Source organism: Saimiri boliviensis, chromosome 7, assembly GCF_048565385.1.
Source record: "Saimiri boliviensis isolate mSaiBol1 chromosome 7, mSaiBol1.pri, whole genome shotgun sequence".
NCBI lineage: Eukaryota > Metazoa > Chordata > Mammalia > Primates > Cebidae > Saimiri > Saimiri boliviensis.
Genome location: NC_133455.1, coordinates 112,224,348 through 112,241,698, shown reverse-complemented (window position 1 = coordinate 112,241,698; position 17,351 = coordinate 112,224,348). Strand labels below are relative to the sequence as shown.

Below are 17,351 nucleotides of genomic sequence, written 5' to 3'. Positions count from 1 at the left end.
CAATGCATGTGAGGCTTAATACCTAGATGATGGGTTGATAGGTGCAGCAAACCACCATTGCACATGTTTGCCTATGTAACAAACCTGCACATCCCGCACACGTTTCCTGTAATTAAAACAAAATTGTTTAAAAAATAAAAATATGAGCTAAAAAAATTTTAGTGACTATTTATGTTGGCTAATGATTTTATGAAGTTATTATACATTTACATACATTATCTCATCTAATTTTTTCTAAAACTCTGTGATAATTCATACTATCCTGCTTCTAAATCAAAGAAACTCATGCTCTGAGAGGCTAAATAACGCACCTAAGGCCATTCTGGTCATTAGTGGCAGGACTAAAATCAGATCTGCCTGAAATTTACAAAGGACATTTTCTTTCATTAAACTATTGTGTTTTTCCATGTGCACTTCTCTGCCACCCTTCCCCCTAAAAGTATCCACTTCACTCCATAAAATCATAGAATGGCTAGGACTAGAAAGGACTTTAAACATAGTCTAACACAAATTCTCATTTTATAGTTAGTTATATGATTCCGGTACAGATTTCTGTTGTATAACATATAAACAAGGTCTGTAGTTTCCTTTTTCCAAAATAAATCTTTTCAAGGGTTGGGGGACGAGAGAGAGAGAGAGAGAGAAACAAGCATGGACCTCAAATATGAGAAGTTTTTCAAAAAGCAGGAAATCCTTGGGACACCAAGGACTACTTTGAAAGACTTGGTGGAGGGTTGTTGTACCTTTTAAGTCATTTCTACCTGGAGGACAGAGAAGCAAGCCAAGGCTGTGACAAGAGAGTGAGAGAAGGAGGCTTTCATTCTGTTCTTGTCTTACCCCTGTCATTGCCTGCCACCTAGCAGACATTTGATGGTCTTGACCAGTGTGTAGTTGCAGGTGTCTAGAGGGTTAGTTCCGGGCAAAGCAAAGAGTAAAGGAAACATGTCGGGGACAGCTTAGCTTCCGGCTTTACTCCTCCACCCCTCCTTCCAATCCCTGCGCAATGGATTACAGTCTGAGAGGATGCCATCTCCCAGTGCTATTTCTTCTGTGCTAAGGAAACTAAAAACAGAAGCTCAAAAACTTGGCAACCATCACACAAATATTTAATCCCATAGCCATGACTAAAACCAAGTATCTAACTCTCAATCGGTGCTTATTCCACTTCCATTATGTTCTGATCCTTCCCTTCTTATCTTTCTCAAAGTGTATCTAACATGAAGACATTCTCAGCCTCACAAAGGACACTGTACAACTTTACTTTCTGGGATACAATGCTTCCCTGCCTGCCCTCCTCAGAACACCTTATTGGGTTATCAAAAAAAAAAAAAAAAGAAAAAAAAAATCAAGCCCTGGATGGCAAGGGCTTTGATTTCAGCCTTTCTCTTTTATGTCTCAACTACCTCTTAGAAGTTGAGCAAATCATTTAAAAACCTTCACTAGTTCCTAGTAGATTTTTTTTCTATAAAATAGACACAATATCCAAAAACAAAAAACAAAGTGCTGAAGTGGGCACGTTCTTTGTGGTACTAATAGTTTTAGGTTGTATGTAAAAACACTGCCATTCCCCAAATCTTTAGTTATTATTCACCTCCTCTTTCATTGACTTTTACGTATTTCTATGTGTTTTGTCTTTGAGCTAAAGTGATAATGTAGAAAAATGAGAATACAGCTACTATATTAAAAAATGGTGTTTTTTAATGTTGCATTTTTGAGTTGTGTGATTCATGATTCAATTTAATTCAGGAGGTTTCAAGACAAATAAGAAGGTAAAGTCAATAATGTCTGGGAAAATAATTTTTGACCAGTGAGGCTCAGAAGAATTTCTGCTCAAATTGCATATTTTCTCCCTAAGCACAGATAATGCTGGAGTAATAAGAGAAGCTTAGGAAAGAAAAATGCAGAGGTTTGGTGTCAAAGACAACTCCATCTATTATAAATATAAGCCATTAATTCCAAATGCAATTCTCTACAAGATTTTGCATACTTAATATTTCTTGATGTTAATATATGCCATTATCTGCTTATGAATCCCTTTGCAACTTACAGTTTGAATTAAGAGTAGTTTTATATAATGATCAGCCTTTGAGAGGTTTGGTTAATTTATCTTAAATTCTTTGGAGTTCTAAGATTTTCAAATATGTTTGTAGTCTAACTTTATAAGGCACTCTTCTGGGATGTTTTCAAAATTATGTCAAAAATAATCATTGTTATACCATGCCAATGATAGTAACATGGGCAAAACAAAATTTGCGATAAATGTTTGTGCCAAAGATAATATAAATTTCCCCACCCAATTTTAAACAAAGTTTCTATTTTTTCTTTTCCAGACAATGTCTCTTAACTCTCATCAGAAAATATGACTTCCACCTGAAAAACCTATTGAAAACCCAGGTATTGACTTTTGTTACTTTATCCAACAATTCAGTAAGCATTTTTAAAGCATCTACTATTTTTCTAAAACTTAGCAAATTTTGAAGATGACAGAAGTGAATACAGCAGAGGATCTACATTTGAAGGCTGTTATTTCAGCATGGAAAAATAGACAAGTAGAAAGACATATACAGTAAAGTGCTACAGCTGCTGAGAAAGACTCGTATGTATACAAGATGCATAAGAAAGGATGATCAGTTTTATCCACTTGAGCTGAATGTTGACAAATGAGTACTGTATGTGTCTCCCATCCAGAGAGGGGCATTGTGAAGGAAGGTAGGGAGTAGGGATAACTTTCGGCAAAGAACAACATGAACAGAAAAAAGAGTCAGGAACCAGCCTCGTGTGATGAGGAAACTATGACATTTGAAATGGTTGAAGTCAGTGTTCAGAATTAGAGGCTAGAACAAAATCAGATAAAAGGAGCAGACAGGGGCCAAATTATGTAGGATTTTATGGACCTTTTATGGCCAATTTTATGATTTTCTACTTTGTCAGCTGATGACATGGAGCCATTAGGCAGGGTAGTAGAATGACTGATGGATAATTAGAGGGACATTTCAATAGCGCAAAGAGATGATGAGGGCATGGACAAACACTCTACTATACAGATAATATGAGGGGACAGATTCGTAAGAGGTGAAAATGTGCAATTTACATGATTTGGTGAAATTCTGTGTGCCTAGAATAACTCAAAATTCCTGTCTGCTGACTAACTCTGTGGAAACATCAATTCACTACAATAGTGAAGAGAGAAGGTAGCATGGCAGGGGAAATGAGGGATTCAGTACCAAGGCTACTAACATTTGGCTACCTACTGGGCATTGAAGTTGTGATCTCCATTAGGCAGATTATTTCTTGTACTTTCTTCTTCCAGGGAAAGTTTAGCATACCACAGATAAAACATCATATTATTACAGAATATTGTGAGTCAGGGAATATTTTTTGAATAAATAACTTCTTTCTTTCTGTGAAATAATTGATTCCTGATAAACATAAAAGGATATATATCTCAGAGAGTAACTATTTGTCATATCAATAAACATGAAATATATCTAAAAATAATAAATTCTATTTATTGATGTAGATACTAAAATTATATATGAATTCCACATAAATATCTAAAGACATGGAGATCACACATACGAGACTTATGTTTCTCTCTAAAGTGCAATCTTCTCACCCTAATTCTATTTTTTCTGCTTCAGCCTGGTCTGAGTCTGGAAGTTTAAAATGTGGAATGTGAAAAGAATCCACAATTAGCTTGTTTTAAATCTCATAAAAGTGTTATGGTTAGTACCTCTAATTCAGTCTTGTGATAGTCATTCTTTCTCATGTTGAATGTGAAACTTACCAGGTTACTAGGATATATTAAGACTTAACTCCTAGAGTATTTTTATCTCTTTACTATGTGTAGAAATACTTCGAGGTTTTGGTAACCTACTTATGAATGAATTTTAGTTATCTAAATGTCTCAGCACTTTCACATATCACAGACATCTTTTTTCCATACGCAAATTATTGATAATTTGTAACAGTTCTTAATTTCTAAATTCAGAAGTTTGATCTATTATTTACATATGAAGCCTCCCATATTTCTAGTTTGAAAGAAATGATTGACTATTGTAAATTTTTCTAACATGACTTAAAAGTTGGCAAAATACCAAAGAAATACTGTCTTTCTATTATCATTGGCAAATTGCAATCATCACTCACAACTAAATTATTTTATAAATAGGTCATGGTGTATGTGATTTTCCAGATGAACTCATTCAAAAACAATGAGCTCTTTAAATGAGATTTTTGCCTATGAAGCATCAATAGTAAATATCTTAGAAATGAGGACAGACTATGATATTATCAGTTCACAATTTTTATACTTTCTATTCATTTGACAAGTACATTAAGTAGCATTTCATCATGTTCAGAACAGCATCAACTGGAAAAATAATGTTTCTTTATTATCTCCCAAACTTGGATTATTACACGATTTGAAAAAATAAGCATGCAACTGAATAAGTCAGACATTAATGTTACTGAATAATATGACTATTTTAAAGTACCAACTATTTTTTTCCTTACAATTATTATTTCAACATATCTTAGATAATACCCATTTTAGGCCAGGCATTCTGGCTATTATGTTAAATGGCTAGTTTTGTATGTAATTTACAAAGAGCTTTTTCACTGGACATTTTTTCCTACCTTCTGTTTCATTAATAACCTGAATTACAGGGAATATTTTTTAATTCATTCTGTATTCTTAATTTCATAGAAATTGAATAATATGAATTCAATATGAATTTCAAAGAAATTAAGAATGGAAAAAAGAGTATCTTCCCTCCAAGATATTACTGAATGCTTACTTCATGCAGATTATGAAACCATTTGCTCACTGAAACCAAGAGAAATGGCAGTTCAAACCATACTCTGAAGTTGCCAATGATGTAGTTGGAGAGACAGCATATCCACATAAATAATACACACAGTGGTGTCCATACAAAGCAAAGCAATATAAAACTAAATCAAGGCCGGGCGCAGTAGCTCAAGCCTGTAATCCCAGCACTTTGGGAGGCCGAGGCGGGTGGATCACGAGGTCGAGAGATCAAGACCATCCTGGTCAACATGGTGAAACCCCGTCTCTACTAAAAATACAAAAAATTAGCTGGGCATGGTGGCGCGTGCCTGTAATCCCAGCTCCTCAGGAGGCTGAGGCAGGAGAATTGCCTGAACCCAGGAGGCGGAGGTTGCGGTGAGCCGAGATCGCGCCATTGCACTCCAGCCTGGGTAACAAGAGCGAAAACTCCGTCTCAAAAAAAAAAAAAAAAAAAAAAAAAAAAAAAACTAAATCATAGTTGAGGAGAAAGAATCAACTTCTGACTTAAAATTGCTTCTTCCTAGTAACCTCTAATATGTTGTCTCCAAAATTCTTTATTAAAATGCCCATCAGAATCATGGTAGGAAATCCCTACTATGGATAACAAATTTATCCTAGAGTCTAGTAACTGTTGAATTTATTGTAAACTAGATGGACCACAGTTGAGGAAAATCAATTCAAACATGCTTCAAAACATGGGGTTAAGCTTCATGAAACATCTATCTGGTCAGAAAATAACTGAGAACACCTAAGTCCTTCTACTGTCTAGCGCATGACTCAGAGGCTATACCAAGGAGGTAACTGGGAGAATATGACATCTCTAGTATTCAGGTTTAAGTAACTCCGTGAGAAAGGCAAAATAATACTTATTTCACACTTGCTCAATATCAAAGTCTAACTGTATTCATCTAGAGAAGAAAGAAAATTCCGTATATGAGTAGAAAGAAAGAGGACAGATAGGGATTTTATATTTAGCTTCTTTCAAACTGAAGCTCTCTTGGTTACAAGCAAATCTATTGTTAGATTTTCAGAAGTTCCAACTTCAAACATTATTTAAGCCTAATGGCAGTCTAGGACAAAATTTAAGAGCAGAGATTCCAAAGTCAGATAAATGTATAAGTCAACCACAGAATACAGAAGCTCTAATAGCTTCTGTATTCAACCTTCCTCAAGTTTATATAGTTCATCACTAGAGTGAGGATAATAAATATAAAATAATGACATTTTAAATAATTAATGAAATAGTGGCTGTAATGTGCTTAGTATAATATAGTGACTGGGAGATAAAACATTTTTAAGAAAAGGTAAGTACCTGGGTTACTTTATTGCTATTACTGCTGTTGTTTCTATTACTATCACTCAAATAGAGGATTGTATAGGGTCCAGAAGAAAATTTTCACAAAGCTGATTTGCATTTAGACTATAACATAAGAAAAGGTGGGAAATGAGCAAAAAAGCCTAAGAAATTTGGATAAAATGAATAGCTAACAAGGGGCAGTTGCAAGGTTGCAAAAGAAGTCAAAGAAATAAAGTCAATAAAGTCAAAGCATGGGAAAATGAAGCACAATTACAGAACTGAAACCTACCTTAGAAGAAATAAAGGGCAGACAAAAACCCCTAAAAATCAAACCTATCATGTATAGAGCACTCTCAGACTTGAAGAAGTGTAAAAAAATTAAAAGTAAAAAGTGGATTGTCAAAATAGAAGATAATCACTAGCCAACATAGTTTGGGTTGCTAGTAAGATGGAGAAAACTAGAGGGTTTTGTGCAAAGGAATAACATGATCTGACATTCTACTGGTGATTTATGTAGTGAATTATATAATACATGAAGAGCACACAGTTAAAGATAATAATAGAAAAGGGATTCTTATTAAACAATAAGTTAAAGAATAAAATATTTTGGTATCATATATCTGTTTGCCACTTCATGTCTCCTCTCCTCTCTGTAAAAGGTCTTATTTGATGAAAAGTATTTTGTAGCTTTTCTTTATCATTTCATCATCAAAGTTTGCATCACATGGTATATTTAAGTAGAAAAATAAAAAAAGATAGTATGTTTTTAAGCAGAAAAAAGATGATATGCTTTTCTCCATTACATAATCTAGCAACTTTGTCAAAAACAATTATCCACACATGTGCAGATCTAGTTCTAGACGCCCTATTCTGTTTCACAAATCACATGACTATCCTAATGTCAATCCACAGTGTCTTAATTACCGTATGTTCAAGGAAAGTCTTGATATCAGCCAATATAAGTTCTTCAAAATCACTCTTGTTAAAAAAAATTTGGCTATTCTAGATACTTGGCTACAACTGCATTGAATACATAGATCAATGTAAGGAGAACTGATATTTTAAAAGATTGTATTTTCTAATCCATGATAGTTCAATTTAATGTGATCTATTTCTTCATCTACACAGGTTTCTTAAATCATTCAACAATGTTTCATAATTTAGCATAGAGATTAAGCAGTTTATTAAATTTATTATTTCATGTTTTTGTCTGATATTGTAAATATTTTTATGTTATTTTCCAGTTGTTTATTAATATGTGGGAATAGAACTTACTTTCATATATTGACTTTATGTACTATGTCTTCTTAAAATCATTTTTCATATCTAATAATTATTTTTTGGATTCCTTAGGACTTCTACATATACAATCATGTCATCCATGAAATAATTTTGTTTTTTTCTCTTCAATCTATAGTCCTATTATTTTTTTACTTGCCTTATTATTTAATTCTTGCTGAGAGTCTCCAGTAGGATTTTACTAGAAGTGGTAAGAATAGAATCCCTGCCTTGCATTCTCTGAGGGAGAATGTTAGAGTATTTTATCATTAATTACAAAGTTATTTGAAGGTTAGTTGTAATATACAAAGTTATCTTTTACTAGGTTGAGAAAGTTTTCTTCTATATCTAGTTTACTAAGAGCTTATATCTTGAATGGATTATGAGTTTTGTCAAATGTCTTTTGTGCATATATACAAATGCACATATGGTTTTTCTCTTCTTTTCAAATTTTAAAAATCTTTTTATTACTGGTATAACTATACTTACTAAGAATTTATAATCTTTTTCATATATTTCTAGCTTCAATTAACTAATATTTTGTTAAATATATTTGCATCTATATTTATGAGGGACATCAGTTTGTGTTTTTATTTTCTGATAATATTGATAGATTTTTGTGTAAGAGTAATGCTGGCTTCATAAAATATTAGATAAGCTATTATTATCTGTGCTTACAGTGGAACCTGTGGTATCATGACGTTTTCCTCCATGTAGAATCCTGCTTCATCCTCAGCTTTTGACAGCTCCTGATTGTGCCAGAGAGAGGGTTTCTCTAAACACTGTTGTCACTCTCCCAGCTGTATCCTATCCTTGCTTATTTATTACTCAATGCTAGACCTATTTTGGCACTGGGGACAAGGGGGTTCTGTGTTGTAAAGAACCAATCACAGCCTTAAGCAGACTCTGTGCACTTGACTCTTGGAGTGTTCCTGCCCCTCCTCCAAGTGACAGCCAAACTCTGTCTTGTATCTACAGTTAGTGGTGTGCAGCAGAGAGTTTACTGCTCCTCATCCCTGACCTCTAATTGGTGTCCAGGTAAGATCTTGGACCCAAGACAAGTTTTTTGGCCTTCCCCCAAGCAAAGGCCTTTTGCTTCCAACCTTCCTTCAACAGCAAAGGAGCTTCTCATCTATGACCTACTTCTTTCCCAGAGACAGGACTGTTTTGTTTGTTACTTCTCCAGAAGCAAGGGGTTTGTGCCTGGTCTCAGGGTAATGCAGGGTTTGCTGCCCCTCTCCCTGCAGCTTTTGAGTTTTGCTTCTTATGCCAAAAGGATCTATAGAAGTGGGCAAAGCCCCATAACTGTCCCCCAGAAACAGATGATTACCTACACACCTGCACCACAGAATATGACTTCGGTTTACTACACGGCCTTCAGTATTTTCCCTGAAAAACTGGTAGGTGTCCATGGAAAAGAGGTTGGAGATTGGAAACTCCCCATGTGTCTTGGGCTTCCTGATATTCCAAACTGACATGCTAGCTCATATCTATCCTTTAAACATATGTTAAAATTTTAGCTAATTTTGTCTTACCCACGTGTATGGTGACCACTTCTTTCTCCTATGCTCTGCCAAGGTTGAACATTAAGTGTGCCCCATCTCTCTTTGAAGCAGTTCTCATTCTTTGTAATTTGGTTTACTTGGTCACTTTGTGACCTCAGATCTCTGCTAAGTTCAGAAAAAGTTATAATTTTGTATATTATCTGACTTTTTCCATAGTTACAGAGACATCAGCCTATACTTTTTGTTTGTTTGTTTGTTTGTTTTATTACACTTTAAGTTCTGGGATACATGTGCAGAATGTGCAGGTTTATTACATAGGTATACATGTGCCATGGTGGTATGCTGTACCTATCAACCCGTCATCTACATCAGGTATTTCTCCTAATGCTATCCGTCCCCTTGCTTCCACCCCTGACAGACCTCAATGTCTGATGTTCCCCTGTGTGTCCATGGGTTGTCATTGTTCAACTCCCACTTATGAGTGAGAACATGCAGTGCTTGGTTTTCTGTTCCTGTGTTAGTTTACTGAGAATGATGGTCTCCAGCTTCATCCATGTCCTTGCAAAGGACATGAACTCATCCTTTTTTATATTTTAAGACAAGCTGCATTTCAAAGCTATTTTTAATCTTTAAGGAAAAAATAATTCATATTGGCACTAACTACTGAACCTGGAATGAAAAGCATTCTAAATTCTCAATTTGTCTCCAAACTCATTAATTGAATTTGATAATTTTCAGTGTGTCTAATATAAATAGAAACTCATTAAAGTTTATATAAAATCTGGAAGATGGTAAGTTGTTACATGGCTGTTTAAATGCATACTGCTTTTTTCTCCATCACAGCTAAATAAGAGAGGGGAATAATAAACCACTCAGGCCACTTTGTTTGGTTTTCCAGAAAGATACTGGGGAGAAAAGGTTGTTACCAATCTTTTCAAATGTTCAAAATATTTTTCAAGTATGCTTAATTAATTCTAAAATATTAGCATATGTTTCCTTCAAAGTCCAGGACACATCAAATATTTCCTAAGATAAGCTTGGAATGTACTATGTAAAATAACATCACAACATTATTTTCAGTCACTAACCCAAAGAAGTTAGAAAGAATTTAGAGGCCGTCTCATCTAAACTCCTAAGCAATGCAAAAATCTTTCTCTAAATATCCCTGATTGCTCATATACCTGAATCGGGAGTGCCTTTTTATTCAAAAGGCAGCCTACACAGTTTTTGGACAAATAATTTTAAGAAAAATTTTTCTTATATTGAATCAAAAGAACCTTTCTAGATTTTCTACCATTTGTTCTCATTTATCATTTTTGAGCTACTTACAATAAATCTAATCCTCTTTTTACCTGAAAAAACATCAAATACTTGAAATGGTTCGTTTCATTTTTTTTTTTTTTTTTGCCAAGCTAAAATTTCTTCTCTTTTTGCCAAGCTAAAACTACCTTCATGTTGATGTCCATTAAGCTGTAGACTTCCGGCTTATGTCTCCACACTGTGTGCACCATCTGTGACCCAAACTTTCTCCTCCATCATTAAAATATTACATGTTATGAAATGTTATGATGCTCCCAGTGTTCAGCTTTTTTTCTCTATCCAGATTCTCTCTTGGAACAACCTTGTTCAAATTTTATTCTATGTATCACATCTATAAAAATGTTGCCCAAGTCTACCTTTGTTATTTCTTGAAATTGGATGCTCATCCTAGTGCATTTTGTGTCTGTAGAGTTTCTCATAATGTAAATCAGCTATCATAGGGTTTATACATTTTGGACTGATATTCCCGTTACTCTGGCCTGTGTGTGTATGTGTGTGCATGTGTGCATATGTATATATATATGTATGTGTATATGGGGAGAAACTCTGTAGGTCAGTATAGAAAAGTGTTCCTATACAACAATTGTGCATTTACTTCCCCTGGGTCTAAAAATGTCACAATAGCCTAGTATAATTTTTTTTTAAGATGGAGTCTCGCTCTGTCACCAGGCTGAAGTGTAGGGTGCAATCTCGGCTCACTCCAACATCCGCCTCCCCGGTTCAAGCGATTCTCCTGCCTCAGCCTCATGAGTAGCTGGGATTACAGGCATCTGCCACCATGCCCAGCTAATTTTTGTGTTTTTAGTAGAGACAGGGTTTCACTATGTTGGCCAGGATGGTCTCAGTCTATTGACCTTGTGATTTGCCCTCCTCGGCCTCCCAAAGTGCTGGGATTACAGGAGTAAGCCACCATGCCCAGCTGCCTAGTACAATTTTTAACATAAATTCCCACTATGGGTAGTATAAATTAATACTCCAGAGACACACAGAGCACAGACTAGGGTTCATTTTCTCAGATAATCATTTTCCTTACTCAAAGACTGGGTAGAGAAAGGCTTCATCAAAAGTGTTTCTGGTCAGTAGGCATGGTTTTCTTCTCGCACCTTTTATAGGTGGTGGCTGCTATCTAATGTCTGAGGACTGCTTGAGGATCTTGGCTCCAGTTCTGCCCATTCCCCTACCTTCACCAAGAGGTTTAGTCCTAAGATTTCAGCACTTGTCCCGGTGTTAGTAATAAACTAACCTATCCTCCAGGCCAATGCAGCATCACTGTTGGAGCTACTTCTTAGGCTTGAAGTTTCCTCTAAATATCTGCAACCTTGAAATTTATCCTACCTTTCTTATTGTTCATTTAACGTTTATGTGAACATGTAGAGTGTGTGTGGGCGGGGGGTAGTTTGTCTACGTTTTCTCAGTCTAACGGTTGCTAGTGGTAGAACTCCACTGCATTTCCTCTGGGAAGCTCAAATTCCGTTTGTCAAAAAATACTCATAGTATGATTCTACCAAAAATCTTCATTTTGTCCATGTTTCTGCCATAATTAATAGCACCCTACTGTATTCTCGGTTTCCAAAATTTGGAAATAAAATTTTGGAATCATCTTAAATCCAACCTTTCTGTTAGTTCTCATATTCAAATAATCACCAACTCAATTTTAGAGTTTCAATATATTATTTCACATATTCTAGCAGTCTCAGTTATGCATGAATATAATGATTATTTATCTTTAGAATGTGAAGATTAAATGAGATAAGTAGATCACATAAAAAGTACTGCAAGACTGAAGTAATAGATTGAATAAATCAGCTACCAGCTACCTAGTTACCCAACTCAAGTCAGTATTAGAATTTCAATTAGAATCGTTTATGAATTTTTACAAACTCATGTATCTCACATATTTACTTAGAACAAATGAATGAAAAAATAAACATAGACCCTCATATGACTTTTCAGTTTTTATGATTTTCTAATTTCTCTTCTATTAGTCATCTCTGCATCTACAGTGTCTCATTTCTCATAAACTGAAAGACTGGTGTAAATAAAATTAATTAGTTAAACATTAAAATGTAGCCCTCATTATCTGCCAGGCACTGTATTTTATATTTCATCTAATTTAATCTTTACAGAAACTTAATTATTTTTCTCACATGATAGAAGGAGCCTAGGGATATGAAAGTTAAATACTCTGATGATGGCTACAGGTAGAAAGGGTAGAACCAGGATGTAAACAAACAGAGCTTGACTTCAGAGCTGACCATGTTGTCTCTGATGCTCTTCTGAATGAATACTGTATTAACAGGACACTAATAGTGAGGTAGTCGTCATTTGGTAAATTCCAGTTTGTCAAGTACATTCTCAAATCTAGTACCCGAACTAAACTTCAGTTTGGATAATATACATGGAAAATGTGGTGGAACTACTTTCTAGTTATGAAGAGCAGGTGTCTTTTGATTCAATTTAATAATAAACTGGATCTGGTAGCCACATCACCATATTGACTTATATGGAGTTCACACCATAAGTGAAATAAATGACTTTTTTCTATTTGGATGACATAATTTTTTCTTCTCCATGTTATTATTGAGTAGACTTTTTTATAATCGATGAAAGACAAAATAGATCTCAAATAAATTGCATTTACTTTTAGCTCATTAGTAAGATCTGTGAACAATTTTTGGGATCCTCATTTTGTCTTTTATAGTATTAATTAGATGTTCTTCAGATTTTTGTCATTGGTTTCAGCATTTGTAAAATGACATGTAAGAGATACTGGCAACAAATTAAAAAGTACATATTATTTTTCCACAAAAGAAGCCAAGTATTATCCTATTAATATAAAACTTGCATTGTGTCTTTGTCGTGACACTTTGTTAATAAAATGCCCTAGAATACGGAGGATTAAAATCTTTTAATGCTGTAAACTCATATCTTTGTGTGGAAATAAAAAGAAGAACCCTGTTCCATGTCTTCCTGAAATAAACTGTTGTTAATTCATTGGAATGATGGTGGTGCTGGTGACAAATCTAATGTGTTTTGAAAAGCCACAATTGTTATGATAAAGACAAAGTATATAAAAACGTTGTAAATTGAAACATGATTCACACAGAATCAAAGAAAAAGAAGAGATTTCTCATTACAGTTAGTGGCAAAACATGAAAAAGAATAAGGTCAAAACAGAGAAGATTTTTTAAAAATAAATCCTTATTTAAGAACATGTATAGCCAGGCATGGTGGCTAACTCCTGTAATCCCAGCACTTTGGAAGGCTGAGGCGGGCAGATCAAGAGGTCAGGAGTTCAAGATCAGCCTGACCACATGGTGAAACTCTGTCTCTACTAAAAATACAAAAAAGTAGCCAGGCGTGGTGGTGTGTGCCTATAATCCCATCTACTCAGGAGGCAGAGGTAGGAGAATCACTTGAACCTGGGAGGTGGAGATTGCAGTGAGCTGAGATCGCACCACTGCACTTCAGCCTGGGTGACAGAGTGAAAATCTGTCTCAAAAAAAAAAAATGTGCAAATCTAAGATATAGAATGACTAATGAAAAGTTCTTAGAATGGTGACCATAAAAATCTCTATCTCAAAGCCAGTCTGCAGTGTTGATTTCAAGAATTTGTCATTGCTGTTGGTGTATTAGGCCATTTTTGTGTTGCTATAAAGAAACATTTGAGTCTGGGTAATTTATAAAGAAAAGAAGTTGAATTGGCTCATGGTCCTGCAGACAATCAAGAAGTGTGGTGCCAGCATCTGCTTTTGGTGAGGGATTCAGGAAGCTTGCAATCATAGCAGAAGGTGAAGAGGAATCAGGTATCTTACATGGTGAGAGCTGGAGCAGAGGGAAGGGAGATGTATTGCACAATTTAAACTAACAGATTTTCTGAGAACTTACTCACTGTTGCAAGGACAGCATCAAGACATTCAAGAGGAATCCGCCCCCATGACCCAACACCCCCCACCAGGCCTAACTTCCAGCACTGGGGATTATATTTCAATATGAGATTTGGAGAGGACAAACATCCAAACTGTATTGGTAGGCTATATTTATCATCAGCAATTCTTTTTGAAACATCATTTGCTTCAAGGATACTACAGTCAGATGATTATCACATACTTTAACACCACAACTGGTTGTCCTGAGTTTGTTCTGAATCCTGTGAATCTGGTTTTTTTCCTAAGTTTGGAATACACCGATTCCAAAAACAAGTGTGTTTTGAAACTCTCCTTGAGTCATCCATCATTACTTTAATTTCATAGCGTTTTACAGAAACCACGGACTTTGTCTAAGGCTGAGTTTCCCTGCTTTCCCCACAATTCTCCCTCCCCCTCTCTATCTCTTTTCCTCTCCCTCTTTTCTTACCCTTCCTCTCTACCTCTCTCTCTCATTTTGTTTCAAGTAATGCTAAGTTAGAGCTAAGTTAGTAAGTTAGTAAAGTAAGTTAGTGTGAAATCAGTTGTAATAATGAGCATTCACTCAATGAAAATTACAGCCCCATTCACAGGATAAACAGTCTTGAGGACTTTCTTTTTATGTGAAAGCAAACAACCAAATTTTATTCCACTTGCTCCCCATGGAAAGAGAAGACATTTGAGGAGAATGTACGTTCATTTATTTCAATAGATTGTAAGATGTGAATCTTGTTATCTACAGGAAAACGTGGATATTATTGAAGAAGTTAAAAAAATATGCAGTGTTCTAGGGTGTGTGGAAACCAAACAAATCACAGATGCAGTAAATGAACTAAGTCTGATTCTTCAGAGAAAAGCAGAGGTAAATCTCTTCATTTATTACACAGTAGTTTTAAACCTGAGTTCAATACTTAATTAAGAAGGTGAAAGACTTTGATTAACAACTATATTTCTGTACGCATGTTTGGGTGTGTGTGATTTTGTGTGTAGCTGTGTGTGTGTGTGTGTGTGTGTGTGTGTGTGTGTGTGTGCATGTAGCCACATAGTCTATTTCAATTATTTGGGGGTATTGACAGCTTGATTCTATTATGCCAAATAGATTTTAACTAAACTAAAAGGACATTTATTGCATCTTTGAAGTTTGTAACCACCTTATAACTTTAGGTGATACTGAAATCAATCCTACAGTCCTGCCTAAATGAACGTAATTATATAATATTCACAGGGAAATGTCTGTATAGGTTGTTAATGGTTCTCATGTATACAAGTGTATGCAGACATAAGTGTCATGTTTGTATGGATAAGCATGTTTATAAAAAGAAAAATGATCCATTTTTGTGGTATCTTTTGTGAATTTTGCAGCTTCCATGATTTCTGTGTGACTTTCTCTGTATCCCACATCATGTGACAATTTCCTGGTTTGGTGGGATTCAAAATGAGTATTATGTGATATTCTTTTAAATCTCAGAAATCTGATGTAGACCCGTAAGTGATTATTTCCAAGAAAAATATTAGGAAATCTGGTTACAATTAATTAATTTATCGTATTAATTTAGAAAATGATAAAACAGAAAGATATAACTAATATTTGCTAATGCATTCTAATGTATAAAATAGTTTGACTATTTTATACATTAGATGCATTACTTCATTGAATTTAATTATTTTATCTCAATTTATCCTCACAGTAATGTCATAAAGTTGGTTTTTTAATGTTCATTTCACTGTTAAAATTCAATGTGTGTGTACAGAGAATTAATAGTGGCAAAATACAGATTTGAACCTAGGCCTCTATACACATTACAGTGTATGTGAAACTTAGAGTGAATACATGCATTCTCTATCTGCATGGTAGAGAAGAAGAGAGATTCTACTACCTTTGAATATGACAGTCTTGAAACTTTCAAAAGATTGATTTACAATATAGATAATCATATTACTACATGGAAATCATCATGCTTACTACTTATTGTTTCAAATAGATAGGTGGGTATAAAAATTCAGTAGTTTCTTAATGTTGGGCTTTCTAGATCTTATTTCATTCAAACTTTTGTGTGACTAGACAGTAAAAAATGAATATAGGAATTTAAATATGTTCTTGACATTATATGAACAATGATGATGATAATTTTGATGAGTCATGAACATACACCACCAAAATATTTTAAAAACAAACATTGATGAAAAGCTAAAAATGCAAACCATTAAAGAAATCAAAATTTAAATAAAGTAATCAATAAATCCCCAGATTCAATATCTAAGACGGAAATCCACAAAATTCACTAAATTTTTCTTAATAAGGAAACAGCTAGTCTTTTACTTGCCAATTATAGAAGGAAATAGTATAACTATGTAGTTTCCAAAATCGTTGCAGTAGCTATTAAGACCAATGGCCTTTACAAATAACAACAAGGTAAAACAATCTGAATTGATCATATATAATATGATCATATTTTTCTATTCTGTGTCAGTGAAAAAAAAATGTATACTAGAGCAGGGATGTTCAGTCTTCTGGCTTCCCTGAGCCACACTGAAAGGAGAATTGTCTTGGGTCACACATAAAATATGCTAACACTAACAGTAGCTGTTAGGCTAAAAAAAAAAAAAAAAAAAAAAAATCTTATAATGTTTTAAGGAAGTTTACATATTTGTGTTGGGCCACATTCAAAGTCATCCTGGGCTGCATATGGCCCACAGGCCATGGGTTGGACAAGCTTGTACTAGAGTCTTAAAAAGCATTTCACCGACATGTTTTGAAAATAACTATTTTGATGAGATTAAGAACTTGGGAATTATATGATGCTGCAAAATGGCTTTCTTATTGGTGATGTTAAGTCAGCATAACAAGGTAGTGAGAATTAACTTTGAACAAGCAGTGATTTCTCTTAAATTATCACATTTTAGAAACATTACAAACTCCCAGAGCTGATAATAAAATACATAAGATAACATAATGCAAATATGAATTGGATTTAAGATCTACCAGTTTCTATCTAAACATCCTGTGGAAAATTAATTCACTTGTCGGAATTTTAAATTTCCTCATGTGAGTATGAGAAATAATGTTAATAAAGGGCCCTGATGACAGTGTAGCTTAAATGAGATCACTGTTGTTACTGGAGGTAATGAGGATGGTGCTGGTGCTATTTCTGGAGAATCTTTCCAACAAGGCCAATATGAAGGCTTTAATTCACACAAGCCCCAGTAAGGTTGGCCCTGCCATCTCATGGCCATCA

At 34.6% G+C, this 17,351-nt stretch overlaps 1 protein-coding gene across 3 annotated transcripts in view; it reads left to right on the top strand.

Annotated features, from left to right (window-relative positions):
- Positions 1-17,351, top strand: part of PIK3C2G (phosphatidylinositol-4-phosphate 3-kinase catalytic subunit type 2 gamma) — a 381,818-nt gene that overhangs the window by 79,304 nt on the left and 285,163 nt on the right. For all 3 annotated transcript variants that reach the window (XM_074403237.1, XM_074403236.1, XM_039461721.2), the window contains exons 8-9: positions 2,331-2,394; positions 14,858-14,977. In XM_074403237.1, the coding sequence (XP_074259338.1) occupies positions 2,331-2,394; positions 14,858-14,977 (184 nt within the window). The remainder of the gene's footprint in view (positions 1-2,330; positions 2,395-14,857; positions 14,978-17,351) is intronic.